This window comes from Mytilus galloprovincialis, chromosome 4 (genome assembly GCF_965363235.1).
Source record: "Mytilus galloprovincialis chromosome 4, xbMytGall1.hap1.1, whole genome shotgun sequence".
Taxonomy (NCBI): domain Eukaryota; kingdom Metazoa; phylum Mollusca; class Bivalvia; order Mytilida; family Mytilidae; genus Mytilus; species Mytilus galloprovincialis.
Genome location: NC_134841.1, coordinates 168,416 through 193,113, shown reverse-complemented (window position 1 = coordinate 193,113; position 24,698 = coordinate 168,416). Strand labels below are relative to the sequence as shown.

The window sequence follows — 24,698 nt, the reverse complement described above, 5'->3', positions numbered from 1 at the left end:
TTGGTTGAATTTGGTTGAGTAGTTTTAGAGGAGAAGATTTTTTAAAGTTAGCAAATATGATGAACAAATTGTGAAAAAATTGTCATTAAAGGACAATAACCCCTTAAGGGGTCAATTGACAATTTTGGTCATATTTAACTTATTTGTAGATCTTACTTTGCTTATCATTTTTGCTGTTTACAGTTTATCTTTATCTATAATGATATTTAAGATAATGACCAAAAACTGCAAAATTTCCTTAAAATTACCAATTAAGTGGCAGCAACCCAACAATGGTTTGTTTGATTCGTCTGAAAATTTCAGGGCTGATAGATCTTGACCTAATGAACATTTTTACCCCACGTCAGATTTGCTCTAAATGCTTTCGTTTTTGAGATATAAGCCAAAAACTGCATTTGACCCCTATGTTCTATTTAAAGTAAGGGCGGCCATGTTTTTTGACGGATCAAAAATCGAAGCACACACTTTGTGCAGGATAATCTAAGGAACTATCATGCTAAGTTTCATCCAAATCCATTCAGTAGTTTCAGAGGAGAAGATGTTTGAAAAATTGTTAACGACGACAGACGACGACGACGGACGCCAAGTGATGAGAAAAGCTCACATGGCCTTTTAGGCCAGGTGAGCTAAAAATGAAATAAAAAAATTGGGTCACCGTTCATTTACGCTAACAATCTGCCTCTGAAAGAAGCATAATTTTTTGTTAATGTCCTTATTTACTGTTGAACTAATAGGAGAAAAAGAGGTAATATCGAAATAAAAAAAGAACTAAATTACAGAAATCGCTTAAATTTTACAAGTATTTAGTTTATGTACAGCTTTTTGAAAACAATAATAAACTAGAGGCTCTAAAGAGCCTGTGTCGCTCACCTTGGTCTATGTGCATATTAAACAAATGACACAAATGAATTCATGACAAAATTGTATTTTGGTGATGGTGATGTGTTTGAAGTTCTTACTTTACTGAACGATTTTGCTTCTTACAATTATATCTATAATGAACTTTGCCCATTAGTAACAGAGAACTATATTTGGTAAAAATTTACATAAATTTACCAAATTAATGAAAATTGTTAAAAATTGACTATAAAGGGCAATAACTCCTTAAGGGGTCAATTGACCATTTAGGTCATGTTGACTTATTTGTAGATCTTACTTTGCTGAACATTATTGCTGTTTACAGTTTATCGCTATCTATAATAGTATTCAAGATAACCAAAAACGGCAAAATTTCTTTAAAAATTACCAATTGGAGGGCAGCAACCCAACAACCAGTTGTCCAATTCATCTGAAAAATTCAGGGCAGATAGATATTGACTTGATTAACAATTTAACTTCTTGTCAGATTTGCGCTAGATGCTTTGGTTTCATAGTTATAAGCCAAAAACTGCATTTTACCCCTATGTTCTATTTTTAGCCGTGGCGGCCATCTTGGTTGAATAGCCAGGTCATCGGACACATTTTTCAAACTAGATACCCCAAAGATGATTGTGGCCTAGTAGTTTCAGTGGAGATTTTGTAAAAGATTACTTAGATTTATGAAAAATGGTTAAAGATTGACTATAAAGGGCAATAACTCCTAAAGGGGTCAACTGACCATTTTGGTCATGTTGACTTATTTGTAGATCTTACTTTGCTGAACATTATTGATGTTAACAGTTTATCTCTATTTATAATAATATTCAAGATAATAACCAAAAACAGCAAAATTTCCTCAAAATTACCAATTGAGGGGCAGCAACCCAACAACCGATTGACCGATTCATCTGAAAATTTCAGGGCAGATAGATCTTGACCTGATAAACATTTTTATTCCATGTCAGATTTCCTCAAAATGCTTTGGTTTTTGAGTTATAAGCCAAAAACTGCATTTTACCCCTTTGTTCTATTTTTAGCCGTGGCGGCCATCTTGGTTGGTTGACCAAGTCACGCCACACATTTTTTAAACTAGATACCCCAAAGATGATTGTAGCCAAGTTTGGATTAATTTGGCCCAGTAGTTTCAGAGGAGAAGATTTTTGTAAAAGACTACTTTAATTAACGAAAAATGGTTAAAAATTGACTATAAAGGGCAATAACTCCTAAACGGGTCAACTGACCATTTTGGTCATGTTGACTTATTTGTAGATCTTACTTTGCTGAACATTATTGATGTTAACAGTTTATCTCTATTTATAATAATATTCAAGATAATAACCAAAAACAGCAAAATTTCCTCAAAATTACCAATTCAGGGGCAGCAACCCAACAACCGATTGACCGATTCATCTAAAAATTTCAGGGCAGATAGATCTTGACCTGATAAACATTTTTACCCCATGTCAGATTTGCTCTAAATGCTTTGGTTTTTGAGTTATAAGCCAAAAACTGCATTTTACCCCTATGTTCTATTTTTAGCCGTGGCGGCCATCTTGGTTGGTTGACCGGGTCACGCCACACATTTTTTAAACTAGATACCCCAATGATGATTGTGGCCAAGTTTGGTTTGATTTGGCCCAGTAGTTTCAGAGGAGAAGATTTTTGTAAAAGTTAACGACGACGGACGACGGACGACGACGGACGACGATGACGGACGCCGGACGCAAAGTGATGGGAATAGCTCACTTGGCCCTTCGGGCCAGGTGAGCTAAAAATATAGGTCATCGATGATTTAAAAAAGATATTTCAACTTAAATGCCAAAAAAAATGTATTTTTGCATCAAAGGGAGATAATTTGGAGCTTTTTCAATGCTATAAACATATTAAAAGTCACCTGGGGGCAAACAAAATTGATTTTTTTAGTTGATTTTTGTACCATATCATAAAGCAATAACTCATAGTGTGATGAATAAAATTTGTAATGAAAAAATTCGTAAGGGTTCCGCGGAACCCAGTGTCTCACCTACTTTTGCTGTAAATCGCAGGCTGAACAAAAAAAAGGAAAACAAGAGGCTGTCACAACGACAGCAAACCGGATTTATTAACATTTATTTGTGTCCTAGCAATATCACAAGAACCATTACTGATGAATGGTGAAAGGGAAAATCGTCAATATCAAATTTGACCTCCATTTTGTCATCATTATCAACATATTAAAATTAGAAAAGTTTAGATTGAATGGTTCATGAGTAAATGCAATAAAGTGAATGGAAACGCCATTTTACGATCTTTCAAGAACCATAACTCCTGAACGGTAAAAGTCAAAATCGTCATTATTGAACATGTTGAACTTGACCTCTATTTTGTCATCAGTAACAACATATAAAAATTTCAAAAGCTTTGGTTGAATGGTTCATGAGAAAATGCACGGACATGACTGGAAACACCATTTTTCAATCTTTCAAGAACCATAACTCCTGAACGGTAAAAGTCAAAATCGTCATTTTAAACTTGACCTCCATTTTGTCATCAGTAACAACATATTAAAATTTGGGAAGCTTTGGTAGAACAGTTCATGTGTAAATACACGGACACGACTGGAAACTCCATTTTTCAGTCTTTCAAGAACCATAACTCCTGAACGGTAAAAGTCAAAATCGTCATTATTGAACTTGACCTCTATTTTGTCATCAGTAACAACATCTTAAAATTTGGGAAGCTTTGGTAGAACAGTTCATGTGTAAATGCACAGACACGACTGGAAAAACCATTTTTCAATCTTTCAAGAACCATAACTCCTGAACGGTAAAAGTCAAAATCGCCATTATTAAACTTGACCTCCATTTAGTTGTCAGTAACAACATATTAAAATTAGAAAAGCTTAGATTGAATGGTTCATGAGTAAATGCAATAAAGTGAATGGAAACGCCATTTTACGATCTTTCAAGAACCATAACTCCTGAACGGTAAAAGTCAAAATCGTCATTATTGAACATGTTGAACTTGATCTCTATTTTGTCATCAGTTACAACATATAAAAATTTCAAAAGCTTTGGTTGAATGGTTCATGAGAAAATGCACAGACATGACTGGAAACACCATTTTTCAATCTTTCAAGAACCATAACTCCTGAACGGTAAAAGTCAAAATCGTCATTTTGAACTTGACCTCCATTTTGTCATCAGTAACAACATATTAAAATTTGGGAAGCTTTGGTAGAACAGTTCATGTGTAAATACACGGACACGACTGGAAACTGCATTTTTCAGTCTTTCAAGAACCATAACTCCTGAACGGTAAAAGTCAAAATTGTCATTATTGAACTTGACCTCCATTTTGTCATCAGTAACAACATATTAAAATTTGGGAAGCTTTGGTAGAACAGTTCATGCGTAAATGCACGGACACGACTGGAAAAACCATTTTTCAATCTTTCAAGAACCATAACTCCTGAACGGTAAAAGTCAAAATCGCCATTATTGAACTTGACCTTCATTTAGTTGTCAGTAACAACATATTAAAATTTTAAAAGCTTTGGTTGAACGGTTCATGAGTTAATGCACGGACAACATTTGATTGACGCCCGAAAAATACCGAAAAAATGAATTTAATTTTTTACAAAATTAAGTTCTGGATACTATCTTATGATCATAAACAAGCTTCTTTGCATCGGAACTAAACACATTTATTTCTGAAAAAACAGTTGTTGGCATGACACGGGTTATGTTCTTCTCATATATTTTATGATAGTATGATACTAAACCCCTAACGGGAGGGATTGTACCTGATATTCATATGATGAAGACATAATCTTTCAATCAGTTTAATTGAGGTCTGGAGCTGGCTTGTCAGTTAACTGCTAGTAGTCTGTTGTTATTTATGTATTATTGTCATTTTATTTATTTTCTTTTGTTACATCTTTTGACATCAGACTCGGACTTCTCTTGAACTGAATTTTAATGTGCGTATTGTTATTCTTTTACTTTTCTACATTGGCTAGAGGTATAGGGGGAGGGTTGAGATCTCATAAACATGTTTAACCCCGCCGCAATTTTGCGCCTGTCCCAAGTCAGGAGCCTCTGGCCTTTGTTAGTCTTGTATGATTTTAAATTTTAGTTTCTTGTGTATAATTCGGAGTTTAGTATGACGTCCATTATCACTGTACTATTTTGCATATTTTAGAGGCCAGCTGAAGGACACCTACGGGTGCGGGAATCCTCGCTACATTGAAGACCCATTGGTTGCCTTCGGCTGTTGTTTGCTCTATGGTCGGGTGGTTGTCGCTTTGACATATTCACCATTTCCTTTCTCAATTTTATTCTGTCCAAGTTTGGTACAAACCCAGGATAGTTTAAGAAAGTTAAAGTTAAAAAACTACCTTGATCAAAAACTTTAACCTGAACTTTGCTCTATCATTTTCTATGTTCAGTGGACCATGAAACTTGGGTCAAAACTATAATTTGGCATTAAAATTAGAAAGATCATATCATGGGGAACATGTGTACTAAGCTGAATGGACTTCAAATTCTTCAAAAACTACCTTAACCAAAAACTTAAACCTGAAGCGAACGGACACACAGATGGACGAACTAACGAACGAACGAACGGAGGCACAGACCAGAAAACATAATGCCTCTCTACTATCGTAGGTGGGGCAATCGTAGGTGGGGCATAAAAATGAAATCACATTTAAACTTTTTTTTTACACCAGAAATCAGGGACGTTCTCTGAAAGCAGGAAATATATTTCCTGACTTGTGCTCAACCTGTTCAGACGTCTCAGACTATTTTTACTTAAAAGATTTTATCCTTTAAACAGGAACAGAGGTTAAAGACAAATCCAATCAAGGTGCACTCAGTGGGTTGAAAGATGCTTCAGATTTAAGATCACCCTTGCACACAACACAAATCATGTGGCAAGGCATTATGTTTGTTTTCCTTGATTCCAAATCATATAGAAGCTTCAAAGCAAAAAAGCTTTGATTTAAAACGTTTGATGACTGCAGCATCAGAAAGGTATAAAAAACTAGAGGCTCTAAAGAGCCTGTGTCGCTCACCTTGGTCTTGTGCATATTAAATAATGGACACGGATAAATTCATGACATAATTGTGTTTTGGTGATAGTGATGTGTTTGTAGATCTTACTTTACTGAACATTCTTGTTGCTACAATTATCTCTGTCTATAATGAACTTGGCCCAGTAATTACAGTGGAAAATATTTTCTACAAATTTACAAAAATTTATGAAAAATGTTAAAAATTAACTATAAAGGGCAATAACTCATTAAAGGGTCAATTGACCATTTTGGTCATGCTGACTTATTTGTAAATCTTACTTTGCTGAACATTATTGCTGTTTATAGTTTATCTCTATCTATAATAATATTCAAGATAATAACCAAAAACAGCAAAATTTCCTTAAAATTACCAATTCAGGGGCAGTAACCCAACAACAGGTTGTCCGATTCATCTGAAAATTTCAGGACAGATAGATCTTCACCTTAAAAACACTTAATCTGCATGTCAGATTTGCTCTAAATGCTTTTTTTTTAAACTAGATATCCCAAAGATGATTGTGGCCAAGTTTGGATTAATTTGGCCCAGTAGTTTCAGAGGAGAAGATTTTTGTAAAAGATTACTAAGATTTACGAAAAATGGTTAACAATTGACTATAAAGGTCAATAACTCCTAAAGGGGTCAACTGACCATTTTGGTCATGTTGACTTATTTGTAAATCTTACTTTGCTAAACATTATTGCTGTTTACAGTTTATCTCTATCTATAATAATATTCAAGTTAATAGCCAAAAACAGCAAAAATTCCCTAAAATTACCAGTTCAGGGGCAGCAACCCAATAACGGGTTGTCGGATTCATCTGAAAATTTGAGGGCAGATAGATCTTGACCTGATAAACAATTTTACCCCATGTCAGATTTGCTCTAAATGCTTTGGTTTTTGAGTTATAAGCCAAAAACTGCATTTTACCCCTATGTTCTATTTTTAGCCATGGCGGCCATCTTGGTTGGTTGGCCAGGTCACGCCACACATTTTTTAAACTAGATACCCCAATGATGATTGTGGCCAAGTTTGGTTTAATTTGGCTCAGTAGTTTCAGAGGAGAAGATTTTTGTAAAAGTTAACGACGACGGACGACAGACGACGGACGACGACGACGGACGCCGGACGCCAAGTGACGGGAAAAGCTCACTTGGCCCTTTGGGCCAGGTGAGCTAAAAACGGCAAAATTTCTTTAAAATGACCAATTCTGAGGCAGCGACCCAACAACGGGTTGTCTGATTCATCTTAAAATTTAAGAACAGATAGATCTTCACCTGATAAACAAATTTACCCTTTGTCAGATTTGCTCTAAATGCTTTGGTTTCAGAGATATGAGCCAAAATCTACATTTTACCCCTATGTTCTATTTTTAGCCATGGTGGCCATCTTGGATGGTTGGCCGGGTCACCGGACACAATTTTTAAACTAGATACCCTAATGATGATTGTAACCAAGTTTGGTTGAAATTAGCCCAGTAGTTTCAGAGGAGAAGATTTTTGTAAAAGTTAACGACGGACGACGACGACGACGACGACGGACGACGGACGCCGGACAACGGACGCCGGACGCCAAGTGATGAGAAAAGCTCACTTGGCCCTTTGGGCCAGGTGAGCTAAAAAACCAACGCATCGGAAAGATATCACTAAAAACCAACATAGAAAAAAAAAATTTGGACAAGAATGGCCAATAAAATTTTTCGTGTTGCAGTGATTTTACAGAGTTAGTCGTGGAAAGGGAAACAAACAATAATTAATTTTTGGCCTACATAGCTAGTTGACACACAATGAATGTTGTGTTAGAACTTAAAAAAATTAAATTGGACATTTACCTGCTATGGTCCAATATACAAAATCTAAATACATGATTTGATTCAGCATATTTTAAAAAGAACCCCAACAATTCAATTTTTGATGAAATCAAAGAAAGTTCAATTTTGGAACCTCTAGAACTCAATGTGGACCAATTTGATAAAGGGGCCCAGGCATCACAAATCTAAATAAACGATTAGAATCGGCATATCAAAGAACCCCAATAATTCAATTTTTGATGAAATCAAACAAAGTTTAATTTTGGACCCTTTTGGCCCCTCATTCCTAAACTGTTGGAACCAAAACTCTAAAAATCAATCCCAATCTTCCTTTTGTGGTCATAGATTTCTATTTACTTATACATACTAAAGTTATTATCCCGAAATCATTGGTCTTGGATGACGCTCAACAAGGCAGATGACAACAACGTATAACAAATATCAACTAAATTTTTTTTAATTATTTTTGCGGTTGTATCAAACGGACATATAAACCCATAACGTTAAAAGTGAATGTACCCAAATTCATGCTTCATTAAAAATTTGTGTGAATAAGCATTGTGTATACATTTTTTATATTATTTGGTTGATGCAAACTTCAGTTAGAGAATGGAAACAGAAAATTCAGCATTGTTTCCATAATTGTAAAGAAATATTTAACTTAAATGGAAATTAAGACCTCATTTAACACAAAATTAAAAATAAAAGGTTGAAAAATAAAAGGCAAAGCTACAATATTTACAAACCTTTCGGCTCACTAATGCCATGAATTGATAGCCATACCACAGTGGTAACATCCTGTGTTATCTGATCTAGAAAAGAAAAAAAATACAAAAATAAATATGTAGTAAATATATATACTGTCTTAAGTGTTGAGGTACAATATCCAATAAAGAAAAATAAATTTAACATTAAGCATGTTAAGACGAAGTTGCAAGTGTTGAATTAATATTTCTGAATGCAGTTGTTTGCCAGCCCAGAATTGCATCAATTGAGGGCAGTATGTTTATTATACTAAGTGCTTGCAGAAATTAATCCTAACTACATAAGCCAAGGTTGTTTATAATTATTAGGATTTTAAATAGCATGAAACATAACCAGTGCTTAACAATTGTAAAGTATTGTGTAACTTATATTCAGAACTGTTAACGTTGGATTATGTTGCTTGATGAATTTGGTGATTAGATTTTGTCAGTTGTCATGGTTGTTGTAGGATTTTTCTTGGATTTCAGTATTTCTGTTATTCTACTTTTTTTGTTATGTATAACAGCACTTACAAACAGATTTTAATCATTTTAATTAGCCAAACATCATGTAGTCGCCAGAAATATGGTCATTGTATCGAAGCACATGTGAATGGTTCCAGTATGAAAAGAAGATAATTACACTTTTGCGAGATATGAACAAAGAAATGTTTAGCAACATTTTGAAAGCATATATTTCATGCTATTTTCATTGCATGAAGTTTTAGAAGAACAATAATGTATACAAAATCATACATGTACATGTATTATTGGGGAAAAAAATTAAAAGCAAAGGAAGGGTGCTTTGGCTGTTGTCTTTCATCCTAAGGTCATGGTCAAATGGTGAGTACCCTGATTTAACATAAGTGAATTTCTTTGTTAGTGTGAGTAACCCTGCAAAGACGCCATTGGCATTGCAACAATTAATAAAAGTATATTTCAGGTGTAAGTAGGATGACAAAAGTATCTCTTATATTTGGAACTTGTAGCTTAACAGTGGAAAAGGTGTTTTCTAGAATTGATGCCACAGTAAACCAATCTTATTTCTCGGATTTAAACAAATGAGTAAAGGTTCTGTGCTACAAGAAAAAAAAGTATCATAAGTATAATGTGTACATACATTTTGAAGTTATTTTGCATTTTTTACAAAAAATATTTACATGGTAATAATGAGAAGTTCTGTTAATATTCACATGCAAATTTCAAAAACGCACACATGACATAGAGGGAATAAAAAGCCATATCTAGTTGTTACAATGGTCAACAAATATGGTCATAATTTAACTTAGGACTCAATAAAAACCAACGCATCCCAGCTGGAGAAAACTCTGCAAATTTTGTTTGTTTTTGGATTTGCAAATTTTAAATTCTTCTTCTTGTCTTTATCATGTTTATGTGTTTACAGATTTTTTTACATCATTTATTAATCTCCCACATTCATGACATTTGAATCAAATGATTGATGATTTGAAACAATCACATGGTCACAGTGTGCCCATATATAACGCATCCAAAGACGATTGTGTAAGATTTATTTTAATTCATTCAGAAGTTATATTATAACTTGCTTATTTATAAAAATCTGACATTTTTTTTTTTAATATTGCAATGTATTGTAATGAAAGAAAAAACAGTGTATCGTAATTTTCTGTCGATAAACACATCTACATATTTTGTTCTTGTTATCTACAGAGTTTTATAAAATTCTGTTGAGTGGTTTCAGAGGAGTTGGGATGACTAGAACAGGACTGATGGACAAAGTCAAAAACATTATACCCTACAGAACTTTGATCCATGGGTTATAATTAATGTACATGAAATAAAAATCTCAGACATAAGAGATTTTATTTTACTTACACACAATTTTCCATTAGGATCCCCCATGATGCAAACTCTCACATGTCAGTTCTTACCATGCTGACCAAACCAATCACTCTGTTTTTCTCGATACTGTAACAAAAAAGAAAGATACATGTATAACAAAGGTATATGTTCCATACTCCAAGGTATATCTAAAAGTAAATGTCCATAAAAACTGTCAATACAAAATCCCACTATCATATCACTATTAGGTAAAAATACCATTTTTTTTTTAATCATTGTTAATGTTCCATTTTCTGTTCATCGTTCCAGAGTTTTATTTTTTTTACACTATCTACATGTATAGTATATAAATACAAATGGTGTTGTGATGTAAACAAATGACACCATAATGACATTTATGTGGTGAAAACAGATACTTTTGCAGTATAAGCTATTTATTTGTCTAGCAAATATGAATAATTGCATACAATTCACATTTTGTATCATAATCCTTCATGCTTAACAAATAAATTATATACATGTACGTAATCTGGCATATTTGACTGTAAACACTGAATTTGACTGAGAATGTGTATGTATGCATTGAAAGAAGTGAGCTCCTTCTTCATGTGTCATAGATGCCAACCCCCTTTTGTCACAATCAGTAACAAACTATCAAATTTTCCGTATTTTTAAAAAGTTTTCAGTAATCTTTCATAAACGTGCATTTACCAATAAAAATTACTGACTTAGTGGTTGCAAAGTGATGTACACTAAAATTTGTCATTTAACATGTTGTCTGTAGTATGTATTCCATTCATTAATTGTTCAGATGTTCTCGACTCAAACATTTTTGTTTTGTCAAGTTGAAGTAGAGAAAGGGGGAAGGCTACTTAATAAAATGCAAGTTTGCCTCTTCGGAAGTCAGTTAGTTACCCAACAATAGGTTGATAACTCCCGAGAAACCAGAAGCATTACATTGGCGTTTCCTAAATACTGGACCAGGACGGAAAAGTAATGATATAAATCCGCGTTTTACAAAATTGAACGTCGATGATTGGGAATCCGTAACTATTCGACTTTGACCGTAATAGCGTAGTTTTTATCGCAAAATCGGAAAAACTACGGAAAAATCGTAATGGTTGGCATCTATGATGTGTTCATCAGAAAAACCAGATGCTCCGCAGGGCGTAGCTTTATACGACCGCAGAGGTTGAACCCTGAACGGTTGGGGCAAGTATGGACACAACATTCAAGCTGGATTCAGCTCTAAATTTGGATTGTGATTAAATAGTTGACACATCATAGGTTTCTGACACAGAATGAATGTGTTCTAATGAACTTAAAATTTTTGTTTTCTCTTAGAGCAATTCACTATGCTGTTGAATATTAAACCTCTCAAAAAAATGTTTGAAGAAATTTTCTTTTTTATTTATGAAATTTCAAATGAGAAAAATTGAACCCAATTTTTTTAATCACATCCCCCTTTCCCTTATTCCAAAACTAATCTCAATTAAAATTTCTAATGGAGTTTGCAACAATAACTACTCATTTAAATACATCATAAAATATTAAGATGTAAAAAAACTGCTTGTTATCACTGAATGGTAAAGATTATTTTAATTTATCAGTTGGTAGTAAAAAGTGAATATACATTGTATATTGTATATAACAAAGATTTAAGTTGATTCTGGACAAAGAAAGATAACTCCAATTAAAAAAAATCTTGCTATTGCACAATATTTTGCAATTAGATATTTCTTGCTTACTATTCTGGACAAAGAAAGATAACTCTAATTAAAAAAAAATTTGCTATTTCACAATATTGTGCAATTAGATATTTCTTGCCATTGCCCAATACTGTGCAATTGAAAAGACTTGCTATTGCACAATACTTAATATAATAATTTTAGATCCTGATTTGGACCAACTTGAAAACTGGGCCCATAATAAAAAATCTAAGTACATTTTTGGATTCAGCATATCAAAGAACCCCAAGATTTCAATTTTTGTTAAAATCAGACTAAGTTTAATTTTGGACCCTTTGGACTTTAGTGTAGACCAATTTGAAAACAGGACCAAAAATGAAGAATCTACATACACAGTTAGATTTGGTATATCAAAGAACCCCATTTATTCAATTTTTGATGAAATCAAACAAAGTTTAATTTTGGACCCCGATTTGGACCAACTTGAAAACTGGGCCAATAATCAAGAATCTAAGTACATTTTTAGATTCAGCATATCAAAGAACCTAACTGATTCATTTTTTGTCAAAATCAAACTAAGTTTAATTTTGGACCCTTTGGACCTTAATGTAGACCAATTTGAAAACGGGACCAAAAGTTAAGAATCTACATACACAGTCATGACAGTTAGATTCGGCATATCAAAGAACCCCAATTATTCAATTTGGATGAAATCAAACAAAGTTTAATTTTGGACCCTTTGGGCCCCTTATTCTGTTGGGACCAAAACTCCCAAAATCAATACCAACCTTCCTTTTATGGTCATAAACCTTGTGTTTAAATTTCATAGATTTCTATTTACTTATACTAACGTTATGGTGCGAAAACCAAGAAAAATGCTTATTTGGGTCCCTTTTTGGCCCCTAATTCCTAAACTGTTGGGACCTAAACTCCCAAAATCAATACCAACCTTCCTTTTGTAGTCATTAACATTGTGTTTAAATTTCATTGATTTCTATTTACTTAAACTAAAGTTATTGTGTGAAAACCAAGAATAATGCTTATTTGGGCCCTTTTTTGGCCCCTAATTCCTAAACTGTTGAAACCAAAACTCCCAAAATCAATCCCAACCGTTCTTTTGTGGTCATAAACCTTGTGTCAAAATTTCATAGATTTCTATTAACTTAAACTAAAGTTATAGTGCGAAAACCAAGAAAATGCTTATTTGGGCCCTTTTTGGCCCCTAATTCCTAAAATGTTGGGACCAAAACTCCCAAAATCAATACCAACCTTCCTTTTGTGGTCATAAACCTTGTGTTAAAATTTCATAGATTTCCATTCACTTTTACTAAAGTTAGAGTGCGAAAACTAAAAGTATTCGGATGACGACGACGATCCCCTAAGGAGTTATTGCCCTTCATAGTCAATTTTTAACAATTTTCTTAAAATTTGAAGATTTTCAATAACATTTTCCACAGAAAGTACTGTTATAGATAGAGATAATTGTAAGCAGCAAGAATGTTTAGTAAAGTAAGATCTACAAACACATCACCATCACCAAAACACAATTTTGTCATGAATCCATCTGTGTCCATTGTTTAATATTCACATAGACCAAGGTGAGCGACACAGGCTCTTTAGAGCCTCTAGTTCTATAGTACACTGCAAATGTGTATGAATTACAATAAATGAGTATTCATTATGATATAGCTACCCAACAACATAACATAGAACTTACCTGTATATGCATTTTAATAACAGCTTTTCCTATTAATGTTGCACCAAAAAATGTCCAAAATGGAATGAGAAAATGACCACATGTTATTCCTGCCAAATCAAACAGAGGGTTTGGTATCTGTAAAAAAAAGTAAAATTTATAATCAAAACAATCAAAATTGAATTTATACAAATTCAGAGGCAATCCAGTTTCACAATGAAGTAAGCTTAAATAAAATCTATGCTTTTTCAATGTTTAAAAGATTACAATACCAATTTCTAAAATTAGCCTATATTCAATATTTTATCAATAGATATGAACCAACATCTGAGCATCTGCAACTCATATATTTAACTGACAGACTTCTTATACAGATTTAAAAATAGAATTAAAGAACAAAGAGGCACAGATTAAAATAAAGCATGTTTTTTTGTCTGATAATGGACAAATTGACCATGTTTATAGAAAAAATGTTTTGTCGTTTGGAAAAGTTTTTCCAGAAGTGATGTTTTTAAGATTAATACACTGCATACTGTAAACCAACTTATTTTCGCGGATACTTTATTTCGCGTTTATCTCCAGCTAGTCTACTTCACGGCGATTTAATTTCGCGATTTTTTAGTTAACTTGATATAGTTTAATAAGGAAAGATCCAAGTTATACATATTCGCGACGATTTAATTTCGCGTTATTTTTCTTCCCCCAAGAGTCGCGAAAATTAATCGGTCGCGAAATTAAGTTGGTTTACAGTATTCAGAATTTCAGACACAAATTCAAAGTACCATTTATTAAGATTAAACCTTACATAGAAACCCCAGTAATGTTTATCTAGCTTAGTACTTACCGATTGATTGATTGATTGATTGTTGGTTGCTTAACGTCCAGTGGCAAATATTTCATGCATATTCAGGACGAGAACAAGTTCACAATAAATACAATAGGTAGGTCTTGTCACAATAGAGGCCATCTGGGATGATGGTCGGGGAAATTTGGACTGCCACTGGAAAATGAGGGTTTATTGGATAGGGAAAGAAATTTTGCCTTGCAACAGGCCACCTACGGACCCCTCAAAGAGTTGTTGCAAGGGTTCTTTACGTGCAAAGAGCGTGGCACTCTCTCTACACGAGACATCGGATTTAACGTCCCCATTCTGACCGGACTTGACTGCGAACTTGATATATCCCGCACAGCCAAACGGACACCCCACTTCAGCAAGCGTTTTACTGCCAGTCGAGAGAAGACCAAGTGACCATATTTCTATTCCCCAGTCACCCTTGGGGGTCAGTACATACCGATGCACAGGCTAAGATACCAAAGAATCCAACTTTCTGTACAAGGTTATGTACAGCTAATTTAGATTTTTCCATAAATCCCTGAAAATAAAAAATAAAACAATAGACAAGAATATATTAAAAATTCTTTTCCAATTATCATGCTTGAGATAACAGAAATTTCAAATCCTTCTTGTTTGTTTACTATTTAAATGCATTTGGACACATTTAATTCTACTTTTTAACCATTGTTAACTCTAGATCTACTTGAAATATGAACTGATTTAAAATAATGGATAAATTTTTTGTTGCTAATTTGCTTCTAGCTATATTTTCCTCGTTTTAGGTCATATGCTCTTATTTTTTTTTTTTTTTATAAGTTTTGGATTTTCAAATATTTCCACCTAAAGCATTGCTGAAGAGTCATTTCTTGTCAAAATGCACATCTGGTGCAGAAAAATTGGTACCTTTAATGTTATTAATTACAGTAATAACTAACAAACACAGTGAACAAAGCTAACAAAGTCATACCCTCTAAGCACTGTAAAAAGTGTGACAAATCAAGCCAACATAACAAAGAAGCAAAGTCGTGAGTTTTGTTAAGACGTAGCATATGGTTATTTATGCGCTCAATATCATTATGCAAGAAAAATTCTTTAATTTTTTTAAATGAAATCCATTTCAATGCTGGTTCAGAAACAAGATGCCTAAAAACTTCTGAAGATATAGTAGTCCAAATATGAGACATGAGAATGAACAGACAAACAGACCAACAAGTTAAACATACAATTACTATATACAGCTGTTAGTGAATTTTAAAATGGATATCCCCAAAACCATAAATAATATTATCTTCACTCGGACAGTAAGAACAAGATAACGTTTCTTTGTTTACACCGTCAAGTAGTGTTCAACAACTGTATCTATATAGATTCCTACACTGCATCAAGTGTATTACGATATTTCTCCACTCGAGACAGTTAAATTTTATTATTTAAAGCACGAGGCTTAAAATTTAACTGTCTCAAGTGGAGAAATATCGTAATACACAAGTTATAGTGTCGGAATCTGTTTCTCTAATGATTTTTATCCTTCTTTTTCAAAGATTTTCAGAAACTTGTGTTCTTTATATGCGACGTCATCAGGCATTGCCGCCTTTTTTCATGGCGTCACAATAGGACAATTCAGAAGAAAAAAAAAACATTTAGATGTCATAATCAAATTTCGACTAATCATTTGCCGAGAACAGATTTTTCACTAGCGAGGAGAAATATTTTTCTCACACCGGTCAGGAAATGTGAAAATAGCACAAAAATTAGAGAAAGTATCATCAATGTCTGTGCATAGATGTTAAAGAGGAGTTACACTTACAAGAGACAATTACCATAAAAAGCTCAGTATGATAAGTCCCCATTCCCTTTTTGCAACAGGAATTCAGAAAAACCTTTTTGTCACTCAGTGAAATTCTTCAACTTTCAAGATCATGGTCGTTTAAAATGTTTATAGTTCAAAATGTTGAAAAGGATTCTAGAACACTGTTATGACTGTACAGATGCTAAATAAACACAAAATAAAAAAATAAAAAATATTGGAAAGTTTTTGTGTAAATTGTAAACAATTTCATTGTAAGTATGTAAAACATGTAGAAACCTGATCCATAATAAATATTGGGGAAAAAATACAACTTGATATTAGGTGTTAGCTTTTAGTAAATTACTGTTAAATTTATTCATGGCTTGAACGTGTGATGACCGTAGCAAAATTATCCGCCAGCAGCTGTCTGAAACACCAAATCCAATAAATAACTTCTTACGTAAAAATGTAGTTTATACATCATTATGCAATGCTATGAATAGAAATAAGAAATGTCTAATGAATTATATTACATTTTGATATTTATTAGTAAATATTTTTAATTGAATATTAGTATGGAACAGATAATCATTAAAGAATTTGAAAAGAAATAAAGGTGCCCTCTACTCTTTCAGAACATTTCGCAAAGTAAGCAAACATCACAAAATTCTTGCCTTAAGTACTTCAAAATTTGCACTGCTGCCCAGCAATTTGAGATTTGCAGTAAGACTATTGATTTTGCAAGCCCGAGTACGGTGCCACATATTGTAATATTGAAGTAGGTTCAATTATCTCCCCTATCATAATACGACCAAGATTATATTCCTTCATGTACATTGTCAGGTAGAGTTCTACAACTGTGTAAAGTGACCAACAGACAGATAGGTAGTCTGATTCCTAGATTTAAACCTCAAAAGCTTAGGTTGTTGGAAGGGGAGTTTAAAAAAGATAGAATGCCACTTACATTTTAAATCGTGTCAATGGTTTCACAAAAGTTGACACAAAATGCACAAAGGACAAAAGTAAAAATTATAAAATAGACAGAACAAGAATGTGTCCAAAGTACACAGATGCCCCACTCGTACTATCCTTTTCCATGTTCGATGGACTGTGAAATTGGGTAATAATCTAATTTGGCATTAAAATTAGAAAGATTATATTATAAGCAACAAGTGTACTAAGTTTCAAGTTGATTGGACTTCAGCTTCATCAAAAACTACCTTGACCAAAAACTTTAACCTGAATGGATGCACAGACGAACGGACAGACGAACGGAGCCACAGACCAGAAAACATAATGCCCCTCTACTTTCGTAGGTGGGGCATAAAAAACAGAGTGATTACTAGAAGGCACCCACAAAAACATGAAAGGCCAAAAATAACAGTACACACTCTCACTCGGACCATAACCTGTGAGACTTACTAATTCTTCAGGATGCTCTTTTTTCTCATGAATGAGTTCTTCTATTTCTTCAAACTCATCGTCATCAAGATCTGCCCCTGACAGCCTGGCTGCCCTTGCCATAAAATAGGGCGGCAATTCTCCAAGTGCTGTCCCAGCACCCTGAAACATAAAGATATATTTTTTTAATCTCTCACTCTATAATATAAATTATCCAATAATTAGTACTTCTTGTATGGTGTGGTATAAAAAATATTCTTGCATTTTTGTGCCTGTCCCAAGTCAGGAGCCTCTGGCCTGTGTTAGTCTTGTATGATTTTTAATTTTAGTTCATTTATATATTTCGGGTTTAACATCCATTATCACTGAGCTAGTACACATTTTTGTTTAGAGGCCAGCTAAAGCATGCCATGGGTGCGGGATTTTTCTCTTTGTGTTGATGACCCATTGGTGGTCTTTGGTGAATATTGCTCTCTGGTTGGGTTGTTGTCTCTTTAACACATTCCCTATATCCATTCTCAATTTTATCTAAATATATATGATGAGTTTATTTATTTGCTATGATAGTTTAGGAGACAATATCATTTTCATAAAGGTTGAATATATGACATACCCACATAATAGCTTCAAGTCTGACTTTATTCATTATAGTCCATAATGATACTGTGCTGCCATCTGTAACACCTTCCGGACAAACAATTCTAAAAATACAAGATTACTTAAATTTAATCTAGTGTATGAAATAAGGGATCTATATACATTTATTCATATATGACATTATTTGTTAACACAGTTTAAAAATTAAATCTGTTCATCAATATATTTTATAAATTACATAAAATAGGCCGTTAGTTTTCCTCGTTTGAATTGTTTTACATTGTCATTTCGGGCCTTTGCAGTATGGGCATTGCTCATTGTTGAAGGCCGTACGGTGACCTATAGTTGTTAATTTCTGTATCATTTTGGTTTCTTGAGGAGAGTAGTCTTATTGTCAATCATACCACATCTTCTTTTTTATAATAAATATTTAAGAAACTATATGTCATACAAATAATAGGGAAAGAAACACAAGCAAATTAAAGAAAAATGCTATTTCAACATAAGAAATTTATTAAAAAAAATCCAGAAAATTATAAAATTCAGAATTGATTCCTATCATTCACAAAATAAAACAATTCAAACAGGAAAATTAATCTTCAAAATATTACTGAACACAAAACTTTGTTTTTGATGAAGTAGAAAAGTATCAAATGAAAAATAACTTTCCAACTACTTAAAGATACTGTTTATATTGGAAGGTTAAAAATTTAGGAAGATTAACACAATCATACTATTCCGTGAAATTTAAGAGTAAGCAAGTCTTTCAGAAACTTTAAATCAAAATTTTATAAAGCATTCACTGAATCCATTGATACATGTATCTTACTAAATTAAGAAATATGGGAAGTATTAGCAAACAAGAATGTGTCAATAGTACACGGAAACCCTATTAACACTATCATTTTCTATGTTCAGTGGACTGTGAAATTGGGGACAGAACTCTAATTTGGCATTAACATAAAAAAAGATCATATCATAGGGAACATGCTATAAGTTTCAAGTTGATTGGACTTCAACTTCATCAAAAACTACCTTGAACATAAACTTTAACCTGAAGCAGGATAGACAGACAAATAAACGACGCACAGACCTAAAAAGGTACTGCCCCTAGGTGGGGTATAAAAATTTTAAACACAACATTTTTAAATTAAAGAACCTTAGTGAGCGCGCTCACATACCCCACGTCCCCACATTGTCATTGGAGAAATAAAATAAGTATGAGAAAAAAAAATTGTATAAAAAAGAAAATTGAATCATAATTTCCTGTCGATATACACATCTACATAGTATGTCCTTATTATCTGAAAAGGTTTCATGAAATTCTGTTGTGTGGTTTGAGAGGAGTTGCGATGACAAAAGGTTGCAGTAGTATATTGGGCAAATAAGTTCAAAGGGGCATAACTCCTGGGAAAAAAATTGAATCGTAATTTCCTGTTGATATGCACATCTAAGTAGTATGTCCTTATTATCTGAAAAGGTTTCATGAAATTCTGTTGTGCGGTTTCAGAGGAGTTGAGATGAAAAACTGTTGCAGTAGTACATTAAAGTAAATAAGTTCAAAGGGGCGTAACTCCTGGGGAAAAAAATGAATCCTAATTTCCTGCCGATATGCACATCTACGTAGTATGTCCTTATTATCTGAAAAGGTTTCATGAAATTCTGTTGTGTGGTTTGAGAGGAGTTGCGATGACAAAAGCTTGCAGTAGTATATTGATCAAATAATTTCAAAGGGGCGTAACTCCTGGAAAAAAAATTGAATCGTAATTTCCTGTCGATATGCACATCTACGTAGTATGTCCTTATTATCTACAAAGTTTCATGAAATTTTGTTGTGTGGTTTCAGAGGAGTTGAGATGACAAACTGTTGCAGTAGTACATTAAAGTAAATAAGTTCAAAGGGGCGTAACTCCTGGAAAAAAAATGAATCGTAATTTCCTGTCGATATGCACAACTACATAGTATGTCCTTATTATCTAAAAAGGTTTCGTGAAATTCTGTTGTGTGGTTTGAGAGGAGTTGCGATGACAAACTGTTGCAGTGGTACATTAAAGTAAATAAGTTCAAAGGGGCATAACTCCTAGAAAAAAAATTGAATCGCAATTTCCCGTCGATATGCACAACTACATAGTATGTCCTTATTATCTGAAAAGGTTTCATGAAATTCTGTTGTGTGGTTTGAGAGGAGTTGCGATGACAAAAGCTTGCAGTAGTATATTGATCAACTAATTTCAAAGGGGCGTAACTCCTAGAAAAAAAATTGAATCGTAATTTACTGTCGATATGCACATCTACGTAGTATGTCCTTATTATCTACAAAGTTTCATGAAATTTTGTTGTGTGGTTTCAGAGGAGTTGAGATGACAAACTGTTGCAGTAGTACATTAAAGTAAATAAGTTCAAAGGGGCGTAACTCCTGGAAAAAAATGAATCGTAATTTCCTGTCGATATGCACAACTATATAGTATGTCCTTATTATCTAAAAAGATTTCGTGAAATTCTGTTGTGTGGTTTGAGAGGAGTTGCGATGACAAACTGTTGCAGTGGTACATTAAAGTAAATAAGTTCAAAGGGGCATAACTCCTAGAAAAAAAATTGAATCGCAATTTCCCGTCGATATGCACAACTACATAGTATGTCCTTATTATCTGAAAAGGTTTCATGAAATTCTGTTGTGTGGTTTGAGAGGAGTTGCGATGACAAAAGCTTGCAGTAGTATATTGATCAAATAATTTCAAAGGGGCGTAACTCCTAGAAAAAAAATTGAATCGTAATTTACTGTCGATATGCACATCTACGTAGTATGTCCTTATTATCTACAAAGTTTCATGAAATTTTGTTGTGCGGTTTCAGAGGAGTTGCGATGACAAACTGTTGCAGTAGTACATTAAAGTAAATAAGTTCAAAGGGGCGTAACTCCTAGAATAAAAATTGAATCGCAATTTCCCGTCAATATGCACAACTACATAGTATGTCCTTATTATCTGAAAAGGTTTCGTGAAATTCTGTTGTGTGGTTTGAGAGGAGTTGCGATGACAAACTGTTGCAGTAGTACATTAAAGTAAATAAGTTCAAAGGGGCGTAACTCCTAGAATAAAAATTGAATCGCAATTTCCCGTCAATATGCACAACTACATAGTATGTCCTTATTATCTGAAAAGGTTTCGTGAAATTCTGTTGTGTGGTTTGAGAGGAGTTGCGATGACAAGAAACAGGACTGACTGACGGACGGACGGATGGACGGGTCAAAAACATTATACCCTCCGCAACTTCGTTGCGTGGGATATAATAAACTTTATACATACTCTGTTGGATATGGTGGTTCTGGAAAGTTTGTAGATTTACATTCATAAGCTGCTAACGTTACTGCTGCAATATGTGGTCCCTGAAATAATACAAATTAAAGAACCTTAGTGAGCACGCTCACATACCCCAAGTCCCCACATTGTCATTGGAGAAATTAAATAAGTACAAGAAAAAAAAAAATGGTATAAGAAAAAATATTGAATAATAATTTCCTGTCAATATACACATCTACATAGTATGTCCTTATTATCTACAAAATTCCATGAAATTCTGTTGTGTGTTTTCAGAGGAGTTGATATGACAAACTGTTGCAGAAGTACATTGAAGCAAATAAGTTCAAAGGGGCGTAACTCCTAGAAATAAAATTGAATCGTAATTTCCCGTCGATATGCACAACTACATAGTATGTCCTTATTATCTGAAAAGGTTTCATGAAATTCTGTTGTGTAGTTTCAGAGGAGTTGCGATGACAAACTGTTGCAGTAGTACATTAAAGTAAATAAGTTCAAAGGGGCGTAACTCCTAGAAAAAAAATTGAATCGCAATTTCCCGTCGATATGCACAACTACATAGTATGTCCTTATTATCTGAAAAGGTTTCGTGAAATTCTGTTGTGTGGTTTCAGAGGAGTTGCGATGACAAACTGTTGTAGTAGTACATTAAAGTAAATAAGTTCAAAGGGGCGTAATTCCTAGAAAAAAAATTAAATCGCAATTTCCCGTCGATATGCACAACTACATAGTATGTCCTTATTATCTGAAAAGGTTTCGTGAAATTCTGTTGTGTGGTTTGAGAGGAGTTGCGATGACAAGAAACAGGACTGACGGACGGACTGACGGACGGACTGACGGAAGGACGGGTCGAAAACATTATACCCTCCGCAACTTCTTTGCGTGGGGTATAATAACATTTAACATGGGATATTGTGTATATGGAGTTGTAGAGGATGGCATCTAAATTCCTGTAAAAATAAACTCTGAATCTAGAATTTCTGAAAAACACAAAGTAATCTTTTTAACAGACTTAGAGATAAGACAAAATATACAAGTTTACAAAACACAACAGAACTGCATGTAATCCTGGTCAATCACAAGATACTCAAAAAATGTTTGTAATCATGTGTTTCATGACAGACTAATGTTAATACACCTAGATAAAGTGCTCACCAGATATAATAGAAATGTATGTAATCCTGTCCCCAGACCTACAGATGATAGTACACCAAGATATACTCACCAGATATAATAGAAATGTATGTTATCCTGTCCCCAGACCTACAGATGATAGTACACCAAGATATACTCACCAGATATAATAGAAATGTATGTAATCCTGTCCCCAGACCTACAGATGATAGTACACCAAGATATACTCACCAGATATAATAGAAATGTATGTAATCCTGTCCCCAGACCTACAGATGATAGTACACCAAGATATACTCACCAGATATAATAGAAATGTATGTAATCCTGTCCCCAGACCTACAGATGATAGTACACCAAGATATACTCACCAGATATAATAGAAATGTATGTAATCCTGTCCCCAGACCTACAGATGATAGTACACCAAGACCTAACCAATATGCACACCATAATACATATTTCTCTATTTTTGCAACATACTGAAAAATGAGGACATAATATCATGGGTTATAAATTCTTATTGATTTCTTCTTAATAAATCTAATATTTCTTTTAACCCTTTCACCGATTGCTGCCCAGACAGAAGCTACTCTGAGACGATGGCTTCCCTGGCTACTATTGCTCAAGTGGGAGATCTTCATAATTAATGTCAATAAAAACTTGTTTGTAGTTATTTGTGTATTTATTTCATTCACTAACACCATGTTCACAGTTTTATTCATGTTTTGATCATTTTTTCCTCATAAAATATTCAAATTTTCAAATTTTTGGCATTATATCTAGGTGAAATTCTCAAAATTCTGCTATTTGACCCCAAATCGTAATTTTTTAACCCAAAACGGCAAACTTTTGAAAAATTTTATGAGGCTGTACTAATTCCTCACACTGAACGATGTCCATCCCAAGTGTTTTGTACATAAAACGACATTTTATGTCAAACAAGGTGCTCCGCAGGGCGCAGCTTTATACGACCGCAGAGGTCGAACCCTGAACAGTTGGGGCAAGTATGGACAAAACATTCAAGCGTGATACAGCTCTGAATTTGGATTGTGATCAAATTTTTGACATTATATGTTTTTTTTTTTACACAAAACAAATGTCAAGATTTTACAAATCAATTAAATAGTTGACACAGCATAGGTTTCTGACACAGAATGAATGTGGTCTAATGAACTTAAAAGGTTTTTTTTGCCTTTGAGCAATTCACTATGCTGTTGAATATTAATCCTCTCAAAAAAATGTTTGAAGAAATTTTCTTTTTATCTATGAAATCTGAAATGAGAAAAATTTAAACCCCCCCCCCCCCCCCTTTTTTTCACATCCCCGTTTCCCTTTTTCCAAAACTGATATCAATTCAAATTTCTAATGGAGTTTGCAACAATAACTACTCTTTTAAATACATCATAAGATATTAAAATGTAAAATAAAGTGCTTGTTATCACTGAATGGTAAAGATTGGTTGGTAGTAAAAGTGAATATACATTGTTTATTGTATAAAACAATAAAAAAAACTTCATCAGCAACATTTTATATTGGCAAATTTCCAATGAAGTTATTTACATAAAGTTATTGGCAAATAAAAATAGAAAATGACATCATAGTCATGTCTGGCAAATGTCCAACATACATTATCTAAAAACTTTTTTGGATAAGATAAGGAAAAAAAGCTTCATCAACAACATTTTATATTGGCAAATTTCCAATGAAGTTATTTACATAAAGTTATTGGCAAACCAGGTGCTCCGCAGGGCGCAGCTTTATACGACCGCAGAGGTCGAACCCTGAACAGTTGGGGCAAGTATGGACAAAACATTCAAGCATGATACAGCTCTGAATTTGGATTGTGATCAAATTTTTGACATTACATGTTTTTTTTTTACACAAAACAAATGCCAAGATTTTACAAATCAATTAAAGATTTCTTCTTCAAACTTTTTAAATCTAAAATT

The 24,698-nt window shown here is 33.6% G+C and overlaps 1 protein-coding gene across 2 annotated transcripts in view; it reads right to left on the bottom strand.

Moving 5' to 3' along the window:
• The window catches only part of LOC143071073 (vacuole membrane protein 1-like), a 52,087-nt gene that overhangs the window by 15,811 nt on the left and 11,578 nt on the right, over positions 1 to 24,698 (bottom strand). The window contains exons 2-9 of one of the 2 annotated variants that reach the window (XM_076245150.1): positions 23,118 to 23,228; positions 21,601 to 21,680; positions 18,312 to 18,399; positions 17,720 to 17,860; positions 14,966 to 15,046; positions 13,695 to 13,811; positions 10,379 to 10,415; positions 8,469 to 8,534 (exon numbers count right to left, since the gene is read on the bottom strand). In XM_076245150.1, coding sequence (XP_076101265.1) covers positions 8,469 to 8,534; positions 10,379 to 10,415; positions 13,695 to 13,811; positions 14,966 to 15,046; positions 17,720 to 17,860; positions 18,312 to 18,399; positions 21,601 to 21,680; positions 23,118 to 23,228 — 721 coding nt within the window. Of the gene's footprint in view, positions 1 to 8,468; positions 8,535 to 10,322; positions 10,359 to 10,378; positions 10,416 to 13,694; positions 13,812 to 14,965; positions 15,047 to 17,719; positions 17,861 to 18,311; positions 18,400 to 21,600; positions 21,681 to 23,117; positions 23,229 to 24,698 lie in introns of those variants that run through there. The other variant, XM_076245151.1, reaches the window with a different exon arrangement.